The sequence below is a fragment of the Amaranthus tricolor genome, chromosome 4 (genome assembly GCF_026212465.1).
Source record: "Amaranthus tricolor cultivar Red isolate AtriRed21 chromosome 4, ASM2621246v1, whole genome shotgun sequence".
Taxonomy (NCBI): domain Eukaryota; kingdom Viridiplantae; phylum Streptophyta; class Magnoliopsida; order Caryophyllales; family Amaranthaceae; genus Amaranthus; species Amaranthus tricolor.
Window position 1 is genome coordinate 31,911,699 of NC_080050.1, and position 16,290 is coordinate 31,927,988.

The 16,290-nt window shown below is 32.3% G+C and overlaps 2 protein-coding genes across 3 annotated transcripts; both read right to left on the minus strand.

The window, feature by feature from the left end:
* Nucleotides 1-1,388: 1,388 nt before the first annotated feature.
* Nucleotides 1,389-6,034, minus strand: LOC130811010 (uncharacterized). The gene is made up of 6 exons (XM_057677134.1): nt 5,670-6,034; nt 3,629-3,828; nt 2,470-2,610; nt 1,977-2,057; nt 1,751-1,875; nt 1,389-1,657 (listed from the first exon to the last, which is right to left on the minus strand). The coding sequence occupies exons 1-6, from the start codon at nt 5,893-5,895 to the stop codon at nt 1,609-1,611; spliced, it is 822 nt and encodes a 273-aa protein (XP_057533117.1). The 5' UTR covers nt 5,896-6,034; the 3' UTR covers nt 1,389-1,608.
* Nucleotides 6,035-7,958: 1,924 nt separating this feature from the next.
* On the minus strand, nt 7,959-13,522 carry LOC130811037 (probable alkaline/neutral invertase B). 2 transcript variants are annotated; one of them, XM_057677187.1, is made up of 5 exons: nt 13,204-13,522; nt 12,366-12,791; nt 11,280-11,711; nt 9,399-9,957; nt 7,959-8,626 (listed from the first exon to the last, which is right to left on the minus strand). In XM_057677187.1, exons 2-5 carry the CDS (start codon nt 12,762-12,764, stop codon nt 8,331-8,333), a joined length of 1,686 nt encoding a protein of 561 aa, XP_057533170.1. In that variant the 5' UTR covers nt 12,765-12,791; nt 13,204-13,522; the 3' UTR covers nt 7,959-8,330. The 2 variants fall into 2 exon arrangements, with proteins under 2 accessions (XP_057533170.1, XP_057533169.1); XM_057677186.1 differs by having other exon boundaries at nt 7,981-8,626; nt 13,271-13,469.
* Nucleotides 13,523-16,290: the final 2,768 nt, after the last annotated feature.

Below are 16,290 nucleotides of genomic sequence, written 5' to 3' on the forward strand. Positions count from 1 at the left end.
GATTGAAACCTATAAGAACAGCTGTTATCAGCTCATTCAATATATCAACCTTTAATTTTCAAGTGGGATCATCCCTGTTCTTTCACCTGATGCTGATGATTTTGTTTAATTAGGCCAATCCCACTCTTTTAGTTGCTTTCCTATAAAGCTATTTCCTTTTAATTTTGTTCCGTTCTCAACCCAAACAAAAATATATGGACCAATAAACAATTAATCAATTGGTACAAAAGTATTGTTTTTGTTTGATTATATTACCAGTATTATTAGTCACGCTGATTTCTGATACCATATTAAGGAACTAGAGGTGTTCATTCGGTTCATCGAGTCAAATGTTTCGGAACGGTTCAAAATTGAGTCTTGCGTCCACATTGATTTTTATATGATTTTAAATTCATTTTAAAGTTGGGTCAAGTCGATTTTGACTATAAGGTCGAGAAAATATCAAGTAGTCAGGTCAATTTTAAACAGCTTTACAAAAAACCAATTCAACCAAAAGTTTAACTTGATCGTATGTTATACTCGCTAGCCTTTGGCGTGTACGCTAGGTCATTTGTTTCTTTTGCAGGTCATATTTAAGCCAAGGGTCTCAATATTGGCAACTTCCTTATAAGGGTATTTTATTAGTATGCTTAGTCATTCAACTTTTTTCAGAGCCTAATCATAATTAGGAATAATTTATTATATAATGAAGAAGAAAATAATTCACCACCATATATACAAAAATTGCGAAGTGTTTTGTTTTCCTATGATGGAATATGATTGCGACTTTCTTGAACAAAATCAATTTATTGCAATTTTTATGGTTTTATTAATTATATGTGCTAAGTGAAAAAAAAAATACCAATCATGTAAGGAGTGATAGTCAGAAGTACAACAATCATGCAAATGACAAATAACAATGATAATATATATTTTTGTTTTTTATGAGGAATAATGTGATATAATGATAAAAGATTTATTGAGTCGTTTTATGTCAATATATATATATATATATATATATATATATATATATATATATATATATATATATATATATATATATATATATATTCATGTAATTAGTAATTTGCTACATCATTATTATTAAAAAGCTCTCATATTAAAAAAAAAAATAATGTTACAAAAATCATTTTAGGAAAAAAATGTATTACAATTGATCATTGATAACCAAAGATGGATGTGGGCCGAAGTAGCATGAAACGACCCGCCTGAGACACAGCACGATACAAAAAATTTTTTCCCTTCCATGATATGATTTAACACGACACAATTTTCATAGTTATTTTTTTATGTTTGGTTGGTCAAGCAGGGCACACCACGGCTAAACTATTTGAGGTTAAAAGCTAAAAAAACGTCCTGATTGCAAATTGCACCAGAGGCTGAAAGTGTAGTTCAAAATACGAAAATTAAAGGGATACGAATATCCCGGTTTAGATACATCCCTGGTCGAAACCAGCTTAAGTCGTTGCGAGAAACAAGTTTGTACAGAAAATTCACATTGCCGAAAAGACAAACTAACAAAAAGCACTTCATTTACTCCTTCGGGGTTTTATGTTAAACAAGGATGCATTACTCTGATCGTTTTTGCTACATACCTAAACGCTAAATTTACACCACACCAGAGGGGAGACGCACGACTAGCTGCCCACCAACAAGACTACAACGAAGATTAAGAGATTTAGATGAATCGAGTTATTACATGATGTTGATAATATCGAGTAATCGAATGGAAGGGAATGCAAAAACTCACCTCTTCACGTAGTAATAGCAGAAATCTGCCAGGATAAAAGTTTGAACGACTTCGGAAAGCAACACCATTGAAGGCCATAAACCGTAGCCCAACGCTGTGAGCAAGCGGCCGTGGGTGTCTAGGACCTGCATAAGGCGCACATATATGAATTCACATGCAAGTTTCCTTGTACGCTAAAAGAGGGGTAGAGAGAGCGAGAGAGATTATAAATCTTATTAGCTCATACCTGAAGAACCCAATGTGCACAACTTAAAAATCTTGCCACCCCAAGGGCAAAAACGTAATGGGCCGTGAATGGTTCGACAATCTAGCGAGAAAGAAAATAAAGGTAAGAAGCAAGCGAAAGATATGATTCTCACAATTAAAAGGTTTCCCATTCCAATCCCAAACGTACAGAGAACTGTTAGGATGGTTTATCCCACATAGATAAATTAAAGATGGTGTGCACACTTTATATGTCATTGGAGCCCTTCATTCCATGGCCATATGGTTTTGGGGTGGTATCTCCTTGGCTTATAAAGTGAGCGCACTTCGTGTTTCCCCGAAAATATGTTGGGGTTCATAATAAGTCTAGCTAAACTTAACAAGAACGAAATATATTGCACGAGATATCAAGCATATAAGCAACACCCCAATTACAAATACAAAAAGAATATGAATAACGAAGAACGTCTCGGCAAGACTGCAACCAGAGTTAGAAAAAGAAAGTGATTTTGCACCTTTGTGTTCTGCATAACTCTTAGCTGAGGTAGAACTGAAACAGCCTCTAGATAAACACAAAAGGCCCAGCTAATCCTGTTGACGATGTTGTGGACGGTGGAAGGATGAACGAGTAGAGACAATAAAGCACAAGGTCCCACCTACATATACCGTCAAATACGTGTACACATCAGATACAATAGCGTAACGAAGCATTCTAGCTTGTACAGATATAGAATATATGGCAAGGGCGGGAAAAAGGTCGACGGAAAAAATGTCGAAAACGCAGCTTAATGCAAAGTCGCAATCACTTATGAGGAAAAATTGCATTGAAAATGCAATGGGGGTTTAATTCGCAGAAGCTCTTTCATTTATGGTACTTCTAGTGATAACAATGAAATGTGCACATTCATAAGATATGTCGCCTGAATACGTCCTAATGCTTCTCCAAGCAACACTCCGTCCATATTACCCAAACTTTTCAATATTATAAATTAATTGTCAAACATGAGTATGACACCTGGACACGTTATATGGGAGAAAAAATATTGTGATTTAGCCCGAGTCGGACACTCATACACGTTCCCGTCTCGGATATGATTTCCCTAGTGCTAGTATCAAAAGATATGACATACAAAATGAGCTTAAGTAGACTTGACACGACCAAAAACAGCTGGCTCAGTTGGGTTTATTTCTCAGTTAGACATTACCTACAGCAAGATTCGAGATCAGGTGATGGCTGCTCAAATCTCAAGGATACATCACTATATTGGCTATATGACTATAATTATGCACAAAAGTTAATCACTGCAAATATAGTGCAAAAATATGGTTTCTGTCACGGTCACAAAACAAATTTTGCGGTCAACGCAAGTGACTTCACGGGCAAAGTGGCCTACATTCCGGTCGCAATAAACTGAAAAACCTTTAAAATACGGTCGCGATATGATCATGCGGACAAAACAATATTTCAGTAAGAAATGTTGAAAAAAGTTATGTAGAAAGTAGCAACATGAAATTTGCAACATGCACACTTAGGACTTCCTCCATATCTTAATACAAACTATTTCTCCCACTCTCACGTCAAGGAGGACGTGATGCAAGTATATATACAAAGGAAGTATAACAAGAAGAAAGTTCAATTAGATCCAATAAGCAAAAATATAATGGCCAACTTACCACATAGTAAATAGCAAAGTTGTCTTTCTCCTCCATATAAGTGGACTTCAACTTAAAGCGAATCATATAAATAACCCAGAGGGTTGTCGCCAATGTAGCTGTATCTAACAGCGTGTGAATGTCATATTCCATCACAAAACTACAGTACAATCTAACAGCTAAAAAGATAGCCGTAAGTTCTTGGGTCTTCAGTGAGAGTCCTGCAATAAAGGACCATAAAAAGTGATGTTAATCTCATGAAACGGACAAAAATAATCATTTCCCATCAGATATATTTCGATCTAAATGTAAAAGATAAAAACAAAATATTAATTGTAACGAAAGTCGAATGTAATAAGGGAAGGTTTGGGGAGTTGGAATAGAAATCTGAGACTTTTAAGTTAGACTAGAGAAGGAAATTGATTTTGATGAAATATATCTCAATCCCTTGTTTGTTATAGGGAATGGAATTGTTTTAAAACTAAGTTACCAAGATGCCTTTAGATACCAAAGATGATGAATGGAATGAATAGATAAGCTATGTTACTTGGACTCGGTCCGTGTCCAAGTGTAGGATACGTTAATATTTAATTTTATGCCTAACATGAAGTGTCTAAGTGTCATATCAATGTCTGAGGATCAAAGATCGGATACGGGTACGTGAAGCAAAATGAAGAGTTCAAGTAACATAGTTGAAAAGTAAGTTCTAATTAAGTATATTATGATATTTTACCTCTCTAATTCTAAATCTCACCATCCAAATCTCAGCATCTCCTCCTCCTCATTCACATTCCCCTTAAGAAAACAAGTGACTTTTGACATTATCTCAAAAAGTCCCATCTCCATCCACAAATTTCCTCTTACCAAACAGCCCCCGAAAAAATTTCCAATCAAGGAAAAAGTTGAAGCCAAGAAGCCAAGGTTAGAAAGATTAAAACTTTGACTCCATAGTATCTAACATTTAGAACCAAGCACATTGTGTCCATTTCTCTATTTCATCCTCATTCTTTAGGGGAAAGGATAGGAATAAAACATCAAAGTATCAGAAGTTAATCCTATATTATGATGTTTGATATACATTTCATCTTCTAGCATCAAATTACAACAACCCTCATAATAAGTTAAACTAGGAAACAAGCAATTGATGAATATGGTTCATACTTTAACATCATAATTTGGAAATTTTTATTGCATAATTCATTTAAATTGAAACTAGCAATACACCAATATGGTTCATACTTCATACTAAACTTTCAATGAACCAACTTAGCTAAATGCTCAAACCTAATGATTGACGCCACAATATATGTTCTGTGCCAATACCACTATCCCATGATTAACTAATCTCCTTATAAATCACGAATCAAAGACAATGAATTATAGTCGTTTGGGCTATTTTAGAGTCATTTTAAGCGAATTGCGAATTCGGAAAGCAAATTAACTAGCGGATTATGTTATACTGTTCTATACTCTATAACGTCCCTCACACAAGAGCTTTTTGCTAAAATTGTGAATTCAACACAAGACTCCCTCATACTTGGCACTAACAATTCCACTTGTAAAGAGAAGTGAAATGAGATTCAAACCTCTAACGAAACCAACTCGGCCAAAAGCTCAGACAGATGGTTGACATCCCCATACAAGTTATATCCTCTATCAGAAACATCAAAATTTGGAAATTTTCATTATCAAAGTAAAATAGGAAGAAAACACAAACAAAAAAATTCCAGGAAAATGCAAGATCTAGTTCAAACATTAAAGCTCAAAACAATCTCAATAAACTCAAAAAAAACACCAACATAAAACTAAGAGTTAATTCTTGCACGCACACACCCAAAACAACAAAGAAAAAAATCAACTAGTGAACAGATCAAGATCCAATCTTTTCAAACCAAATTCAATTCTACACCTCTAAACTCAATTTATACTACAAATTGACTCAAAATCTCCACCAATCAAATCACAAACAGGATTAAAAACATGCACCCACAAAAACCCAATTGAAAAAAAAATCAAAAGGCATAAGATCCAAAGCAATTCAATTGAAAAAAAAGACACTAACCAGCACAAGTTTTCTCCTTGGTAAGTTTATAGATAAGAACAGCAATCCCAATAGCATGAACAGCTTCAGCAGCAACAAAAAGATTATCATGATCATGAACAACCATTCTAAGGAAAACTAAAGCAGCCATTCCTGCAATAACAGCAAGAAAAGCTTTCACCTTTGGGGGTTGTCTTCGTACCCATAGAGTTACAGCTTGTACTGGGGTTCGTTTTCCTCCCTTCATTATTGTTAATGATTTGTGGGTAGTGGAGAAAACTGTGGGAAATTGGAGAAGAGTTTGCAGAGATTATTGGGTTGGTTTTGAATTTGGAAAGACCAGAGGAAAAATTGAGGAGAGACAAGAAATTGAGTCTTACAAAGTTAGGGAGATCGACAAAAAAATAATAATAAAATAAATATAATTAAAAAAAATAAATTAAAATACAATATTCTCACCCTATCAAATTCTACCATGTGAGGGTGATTTGTTAACCTTACAAATAATCGTTATTTACTAAGACCTTTTCAAATAAATACTCCTTTATAAATCCATTCAGCTAGTTTTGAGACCGTCAATCATGAAATGAATTCTATTTAGAATTATTAGTATTCATTTTAAGAAAAAAAATATATATTGATCAACTTAATAAAAATAATTTCACCATAAGACCGTTTCATTTAAAAATTTATAATACTTTTTATTTCATCCCTGATATGATCCTAGTTATGTTTTATATTTTGCATGATAATTAATTTTTTTGTTCCATAATACTTGTTAGTTATCATATTATTATTTTCATTATTTTTACAATATTTGCTACATTATTATATATTTCAATGTCATAGAGTAACATATATTGTCTTATTTATCGATACTTTATTCATACTTCATATCTTATTAATCTTACTCCCTCCATTTTTTTTTGTTTGTCCACTCTAAGTTTTTCCACTTTATAAGTGGGAAATTTAAATTTTATTATTAAAGTATATATTCAAGACAAAATATATTTATGTGGGATCTTGTTAGATTCGTCTTAATGCAAAAAATTTTAATATATAATTTTTACAATTTTTTATTATACATAGTATGAGATATCGAGGCTTAAAATTTATGTTGAAATATATTTTATTTCCTATGTTTTACGATACTTGTTATATTACTAAATATTTTATGTCATAGAGTAATTTATAAATTGTCTTATTTATTTCTACTTTATTTATAATCTATATTTTATTAATTGTTACGCTTTTGTCATTAAAGAAAATAATTGTATTTAGCCTTTTCGTTACAAATGAAAACGAATGATCGCAGTCAATCAATCATTGCATTAGTACTTGTATCTAACCAACATGGTTAAAATATTATATAGAAGAACGTAGTAAGAGTAATTATGAAATATTTTACTTCATATTTTATATTGAAATTATAAACTAGATATTAATTTTGGTATGAGTTTATTAAATTTTGATTTTATTATTTATATTAGCAATTATCAAAACGCTTTTAACAGTCTTGAAATCCCCTTAAATTTATGGACCAAATGAATTGCTATATTAATATTCTCTAATCTCTACCAATAAAAAAATTGTTGAAAGTAAGTTAAACTTTTTCTCATCTATTATGAATAATCTATTGATCCACTTTTGTTGGCATTGTGTACGTAGCCACATATATGTATTTACTCATTGAAAGTGAGAATCACGTTTCATATTCCACTTTCCTTCAACCTTAAAATACTCTAAAAGTCTAAATCCCCTAATAAATAAGTGAATAAATAAAATTAAAAGTAATTTATTTGATTAACTCATTAACTAAATAAAAGACGAAAAATCTCAATCTTAAAGAGCATTAACAATAGAAATTTATTTAGAATTTATAAAGAAAGAAAACAAAAAAAATAATACTAAAATACTTGCAATATATTTTCTTTGTGAAAATATATTTGTATGTGTAATTTATACTCAAAGTGGAATAAAGGGCCACAATCCCTTTTAAATCATCATTCTTTTTTTCACAAAAATGGTTATGTAGTAATTCCAAAAAAAATACAAGAGTAAATATTTTGTGCTAGTAAGAATATTTCAAAAATTAATTATTTTGAGGATATAATCGGTATAAAGTTGCCATAAGGTTAGTCATTCAAATGAATGTATAAAGTATTAATATTCGATAAAGTAACTATCACACTAGATATTGAAAAATCTTTTAAAAAAACAATTTTAAAATCCAATTTTAAAACGCTAAAAATTCTAATATTTTGAAAACTACAAGTAAAACAATAATTGACTTGCTATTTTACTGAAATACTTTTATTTAGTTAAATTATTATTCGATATCAATTGTTTGTCCAAACTTTCAACCTTTGTACCCAAAAAAAACTCCAATTTCCAATCTAGAGTTCAAGATGTTGGAGTATACAATCCAAAATCCAACTTCATCTAACATATAATCACAAAAGAAGATCACAAATTCTTGCGTGAAATAGTCTCACCGTGACACATTCCGCATACATGAGTTGAATAACTCAGCTAAAATAATTATTAACATATAGACTCCTTGTTTTTGAATCATTTCACCGAAAAATAGTCTCTCACAAAAGTAGCTAAAAAAAATCACTGAAAATGTTGCACTCGTTGTTCTTACAAAATGGCAAACTGGCAAACATAAATGCATGTTCGTTAACAATTCCAAGATGCAGATCTTTTAATTTGAGGACACATATGTTTATCTTCTTCAAGAGAGACCATCCCTACATGAGAAGGATCCTCCAACATCATCTTTGCAACTAAGTATCCTGCGATCGACCATGTTTGGTTTTTTCGCGCTTGCTTTCCTATGTAACGACCAGCTTTTCCGTCATAATATTCTGGCCAGCCGTCTTTTAACAATCGAGTTTCTGTGAGCTCGATTGCTTTTTTCGCAATTTGTGGTCTTCCACTCTTTATACAGGCTGCTGTGAGGAGCCACAGTAAAACTGCATTTCAAAAGTGTTTTAGTGTGAGTGTAGAGATTGAGATTATAGGAAAGGATGCAAGTTGGGAGGAGTCGAAACATCGCTCACAATATGAAAACAACAATGTTGAAAGGAAGTTTTTGGATTCTTTTCTTACAAGGCATAACTAAGGTGAATCCAAGATATAGTATAGTATGAGCCGAATACTCATTTATGCATCATACTCCATGTGTATTGTTCTAGAGAACACACGCAAAAAAAAAAAAAAAAAAAAAGGAAAAAAAAGAGCACAATGGCATTGTCAAAGCATTGATCCCAAAAGTTTGGGATCGATGAATCTAGGATATTAATATAGGATCGCAAAAATACAATAACGGTCGCAGTTGCGATAATGGAGACAGTAATATAATAACGGGGATGATGCGGTTATCGTATCGCCAAATTTCGGACCATACCTTAAAAAATCGCTCGAAACGACCTAAAATTCATTTTTTTTACAACTTAACGGTACAGGTAATATCAGTTCGGTAATTTTGAAAACTATTATGATATGATACTGCCTTGTTTTTGCAGTATGATAGGATGGGCAAACACCCAATTTTGCATGTGTATTAAACTAGCTCGGCTGCTATTTTTCTAGAGAACACTTCCAATACTTAACTGTAAATTATCGCGATATATGTGTGCCCAAGCATACAAGGAACTTCAATGAACAGAGGGAGTAATAGCTTCCAATAATAGAAATACAGCATATTATAAGAAAAATAGCAGTACAAGGAAGCAGGAAATTCACCTGGCCAAGAACCACCATTGTGGTAACTCCATCGAGTATTTTTCGGATCATACCCAGTAATTATCTGCCATTCATGACCTTCCAGGGCCGGATAGCTAATCTTAAGAGGCATTTCACCGACTAATTCATCCCAACGAGCTTCAATAAGGTCCATAATCGCGGAGGCTTGCTCTGGGGTTGCCATAGAAGACAAGATCGCAACACAGTTCCCAAGGCAGAACCATCGAAAATCCATCCGTGCTGGGCTAACATTGCCAATGAAGTAACCCCCCTTCTTTGGCATGAAGTCGAATACCCAATCTTCGAGTGAATCAGGCATCACATTGAACTTGTTGACAGCGGTGTGGGAATACTCTTCGGTTTTGAACATATAAATGCAATTGAGTTGCTTCAAATCGAGCCAAAAGTAGTTCCTCATATGATAGCTCAAGGCATGAAGCCGCTCTACTATTCTTTGGATAAATTCTTTTCCTTCTCCTTCGGGCCTTAGCAATTGCAAGGCGCACCTTAATGCCATAAAGAAGAGAGCTTGTATTTCGATGGGATACCCGTAAATACCCTATGACGAATGAAACTTGTTTAGTTCAAGGCTACTTATATGAAAACAATAGAACACGATGTTATTCTTTATGTAAACAAACACAACATACACAACATCAACAACAGTGCCAGAGCAGTAATCCCAAAAGATTGGAGTCGGCTACATGAACCAATATATCAGTTTCAATGATCGTCTACAAAAATTATCTTCCTCCGTTCATTTCATGTTGGTTTTGGGTATGGAATTGAGAAATGATTGGACTAAAAGAACATCTTGTCTAATACTCATGAAAAAAATGCATGGTATTTTACTAGTTAGTGAGGGACTAGGATGTAATGCTCGACAAACAATGGAGATGATTGTGAAGAATTTGACGGTTTTGTGTACCATATTTACCATAAAGGGTATTGTTCAAAGAGCATCTACAAAACCGATACTGGAATTATGCTCAGTTGACCGAATCAGATCAACAGAGCTTAAAGATCAGAGATCAATGATCAGAAAATGGACCACAAAGGAAAAGAATAAGGAGCGAAACAAGCACAAAAGGTTGGAAACATGTTCAGCTCATAGAAAAACGTCCAATGATAAGCTTGCTGTTAACGACACAGTAGAAAACACGGAATCAAGACAGACAAAAAGGACCAGATTCACTGAAAGAAAAGCGATCAAGCAAATGCAAAGTATAATATCAAAACGAGACTCGTTTTTCTTGACTAATGTTACTCATATTCGTCATTTTACCTCAACTATGCTTGATGCTCCAACATGAGGATGGATAGTCAACTTCTTAACATATATCCCCCCTAAAGTTCTCACCTTTAGTCCGCTCACCCATTTACGATATTTCTATTTCCCACTATGACATCATCTTCCTTGAGTTTGTAAGCTACAGTAAAATGGATGAACAAAGAGAAACAACAGTCATAACTATCACTAATTTCTTATCTTGGAAGAAACCATTGTTTGTACTTCCAAAGAATTTCCAATTCTAACCCAGATGTCCTTCCTTGAACAAAATTTTCAAAAAATTGCATCTCATAAATTTCAAAAGCTATGGAGATTCTACACTCATCCCTTACCCGGTACTACATACCATGACATCATGGGCGGATCTAGCGTGAAGTCATTGAAGTCAGTCGACATCACTTATATCCAAAATAAAATTAAACAAATTAAGGTGATTGACTTAGCATATACTAAGCATTAGTGTGTTATAGTTGACTTGACATAGAAGCACCAAATGATGCACTATAATGATTAATGAAATATTTAACAAAACATTGTAGAAAATGTAGGTTTCCAACATACACCAAAGGCTAAAGATGCAAGGAACAAACCATTCTACGATCAATCATACAGCACCCATCTGCACAAAGAAGAGTCGGGAAAGTATCAAAACCCTCGGAAAGACAAATGCCTAAGATAAGACGGATACCCCTTTGGCATTCGGGCAAATCAGCCAGTGTCGAGTCTCCAGTCGCTTTAGTATAAGCACGTAACAAAATGATCCACCAGAAACCGGAGTCCACAGGAGCTACCCGTCCAATCGCAGCTTCACCAAAATCGGCAACTAATGTCTCCGTGTTCCTAACTGCATCATGATGTACTTTAAAACTAGCAGGCATGACACCTTCCCCTAACTTGAATAGATCAACCTTCTTCTCCCATGACTGGAGGCGCAATGTTTTCACGAGAAAGTTCTTGACTATATCTGGTTCCCCATTCACTAAAAAGGCCAACGCACTCGGAACAAAATCTCTTACAAAGACCTACACATATATCAGAAATCGGAAATCTAGAGGAAGAGAGTCATTTCAAAAAAAAAAAAAACTCCACAAACATGCCTTACTCCTTGGTACAATATATATAATATACTAAAAGAGTAAAACAAATATCAAAAAATCCAAAATTAGTACTGATGGATACAAATCTAAACCTCAGAATCTAAAGCAAAAAGAGTACAAAATCTAGAGCAAGAGAGTCATCACTAAGATCCACATCTACATAAAATTTTGTACCCGCTAAGCGGAACATAATATGAAAACCATATCAACCGATCATTTTACCTATCGGCTATTAGTGATTGATCAGAATTTCGCACACATGCTTTCTACGTTTGTGTTATTATCATATATAGGCACAAGTTTCATATAAACGTTCACAACAAACATCTATTGGGAAATTTAGGCCAACCTGCCATGCCTGTCTAGGCTATGGTCCGAGTTATTTGATGAAACCTATTAATATTGAATTGTGTAACATATAACACATAAAAATGGTAGTCAAGTGGGTTCAACACACATGCAAAGATGAGTGTTGGCCCACCGTATACCTAGTATCCTAGATTCGCCCGATATACATATAGATCTAAACTAGGCATTTTAAACATGTGGGTTTTGACAGCAAAGAAAAAGAAACTTCACCTGATCATAATTGAGCTTTTCTTCAGAATGGTCTAAAGCAGCAATAGTACCAACTGGTTCCTTCCTGAAGTAAACAATAGACCTCCTCAAAGCCTCCCAAGCCTCAGATACAATAGGATGAGTCTCAAACCCATTTTCAGACCTAGGGGTATCAAAACCAGACCTTCCTCCTGATGAATATATGCTATCAACAGGCTCGAAAACCCGAGACGAATTCTCTGAATTTCTGTAAAAGGGTCTAGGGGACATAGTAATTGATAATTCACTAAAAGACTTCTCATCAAAGGATTTCTTCCTTTCTGTCTTTATGGGTGTAGGTTTCTCAGAAAACCTTGAGAAATCATCATCAAAAATCTCAAAAATTGCACTACTTGTGCTAGCTCCCCCATTTTGAGACATTTAGGTATTTGAGTATTCCTCAAAAATCTAAAAACACCACAAAAAACAGAATTTTCAATTTGAGTTCTCCAAAAACATTGGATTTTATATATTAGAAGACAAACATAGCAATCTTAATCAAAAAAGTCAACTTTTGTAGTAAACTAAACTATAATTTACTATTCTAACAATTGATAACAAACAAAGAATTAGGAATACAATGACAATGACTATATGCTTTCAATTTCATTCATTTGATTAAAATGCATGTGATATAATCAAGATTTAAAACTAAAAAAAGCAAAGATTAATGGCAGATCTTAGATGGGTTGAAAATGTCATGAAATTAAACACCCTTCAACTAAATTACACTCTAAAATAAGAAAAGCAAGATAATTTCATATAACAATAACATACATTTAAAGGTAAAATACAAAAGAACATATTTGATGTTACATACCAGATTTTAAGGAAATGGGTAAATACCAAAAATGAGAAAAACACCAAAACCCTCCTAGAGACTTAACTGTAGAAGAAGAAACTCCTCAACCAATTAAACAGAGGAAATTAATGGGATAATAAATGAGAGGAAAAATTAAATGGGTTGTGGGTTATATATACATATTTAGTTAGTTTTTATATATGGGAATGGGAATGGGAATGGGAATGGGAATGGGATGATGTGTAGTAAAATCCTGTATGATGGAGTGTAAATGGGGAATCTGACGCGGATTGGTTGATAAATTTGATAGGAAGTGAAGTTTTGTATAACCCCTTTTTGGGTGACAGAGGAAGTTAGGTGAATTGAAAATTGGAAGGTTAGAAGAAAGTATTGTGTGGGTCTATACATTTAAAAATTAACAAACGATGTTATATAATTTAAAAATTATAATTTTATTTTGAAAATTAAAATTTGGTTGAATTTAGTGTTTGAAAGATTAAAAAAACTCAAATTACGTTACAATAAAATTTAAAATTTATTCTCATACTCATTCTTATGGGTATTTAAAGCTCATGTATATTAAAATATTTTGAAAATTGACGTATCGTCTTAATGGAGAACAAATATCAATTTTCATAAAAGATTTTGATTCGATTTTCACCATAGCTATCTCCTTCTCTCAACTTATAGATTATATAGAAGTACTATTTAATATTCACAAATTCTTGTATGAGACATGTCTTATATTTAGGTTAAATAGTTCAATAATAAAAACTTTTGGGTTATGCGCGCAATCAGCCGATCAAATATATTACTCGTGCGAAAAAACCTCCCACTCTTCCACGATTTAACATTTGTCCTCATTGTTGAAAATAATTTAAATCGACTCGAAATAATAGATCAAAAACAAAAATAAAATTGTATCTTTAAAATATTATCAACTCATGCATACTATATCTAAAAATCCTACTCAAATTCTCTATTCAAGATACAACAGAAAACTTGGATTATTCATGAGTTATCATTTGTTGATAAGATTTGCTTATTAGGTTATTAATTAAATAATGTATTTTATTTGTCTAATAGTTTTTTCGAATTAAAATTAATTCATTCATTTCGTGCTTAGTAGACTTATATGCATGGAAGCATGGAAATTTTTAAAAGAGAAAAGCTATGGATAACATATAATATACACATGGGTCATGTGGATTATTATTTATAATATAAAATTGTCTTGTCAAATTTGTAAATAGAATTTATTTATTTTCTCCAACGTGTCATGAAAGGGATATTTATTGCAAAAATAGAGATTGCAAAATCAAATGATTTTGTATTTGCATGCCATAGAGGCATAGACATTTTCATTATATTTGGAGCAAATAAACAAGATTTGGTTCACACTCTGCATTAACTTAATAATTAATGGTATTTCTCTTAAGTAAAAATACTTGCTATTAAAAAATAGTTTTTAAAGTTAGTATATTCTAAAATAATATAAACTAAGTACATATAAAAATTTCTCATAATTTATAATGAAATAATAAATATACATCATACCTCATATATGAGCAACTTATTCAAATAAATTACAATACATAATAGTATATTTTTAAGAAATAATATATTAACATGAGTTGGAAAATTTGAAAAAAAAAAAAGTTTTTAATAACTTTAATCAAAAAATAAGCTTTGGCCAAACTTTATTCCCAAAATAAGTGTCTTTGGCCCCAAAGTAGGCTCGGTATGTAATCGCTGTTACTAACAGCGAGTACAAATAACAGCGAGTACAAATAAATGGTCAAAATTTTAGTCAAGCTATATGTCGCTGTTACTAACAGCGAAATAAGTCTTTGACTGGTCAATAATCAAATCGCTGTTAGTAACAGCGACTTTAGGCGACCCTAAATACAGCAGCATTCTTCCTCCTTCGTCATTTCACCCGATTTTGTATCAGAGACCTAACCCACGGAATATTTGTATGATGTTTTTATATACTAAACATTAGTAACAATTTGTATATATTGAATATTTTAACATGTGGATTGTTGTATATATTTTGTAATATATATGTAGATGTGTATATATGTTTATCGTATTATCACATGTTTATTATGAATAAAATGATGCTAATTACTCAAAGTTTTCAGCGATGAATCATTCCTCTAAGAATTAGGTATGAATTAAATCAAAATCAAACAGACACTTATATTCAAATACAGTAAATGATCTCGAAAATTCAACACAATTTCATTCTTGTTCAACGAATCCATATCAAATTACCTTCAAAATCGATTAACTAGAACAAAAATGATGGAGTTTGGATACAATGAAGTAGGGAAATGATGGAGTTATTTATAGAACATAATAACAACGGCTATTTTTAACTTTATAACAACTAGTTTTCAATTTTACAACAGCTTGTTTAAATCATACAAAAAAGTCAATAAAAGTCAAACCAGGTTAAGCCTAAAGTCGCTGTTACTAACAGCGACTTGACCATTGACCAGTCAAAGCCTTATTTCGCTGTTAGTAACAACGACATATAGCTGGACTAAAATTTTGACCATTTTTTTATACTCGCTGTTAGTAATAGCGATTACATACTGAGCCTAGCTTTGGGGCCAAAGACGCTTATTTTGGAAATAAAGTTTAGCCAAAGCTTATTTTTTGATTAAAGTTATTAAAAAATCTTATTTTTTTTCAAATTTTCACATGAGTTGTGATATATAGGCCCAAAAATCAAATGAAAATTGAATTCCAACATGATTTTGTAGGCCCAAAAACAAATACTCTTCATATTTTTACTGGTATTAGTGTCTGTTTAGATCATTATAAAAAAATAAAAAATCAGTCTAAATCAATTTTAGTCAGCTCAATCAATAAAAATCAGTTACAAACAATTAAAATTAATTACAATCCATTTCAATTATTAAAAATCAATAAAAAAATTAATTATAATAAGTAAAAATTTGTTTTAATGAATAAAAATCAGTGAAAATCAGTAAAAATTAGTCGTGAATTAAACAAGGCGTAATTTAGATACCAAGAATTTGCTACATGGTGTTTGAACGAAAAAACTCACATAAAAAATCACAATATAATAAA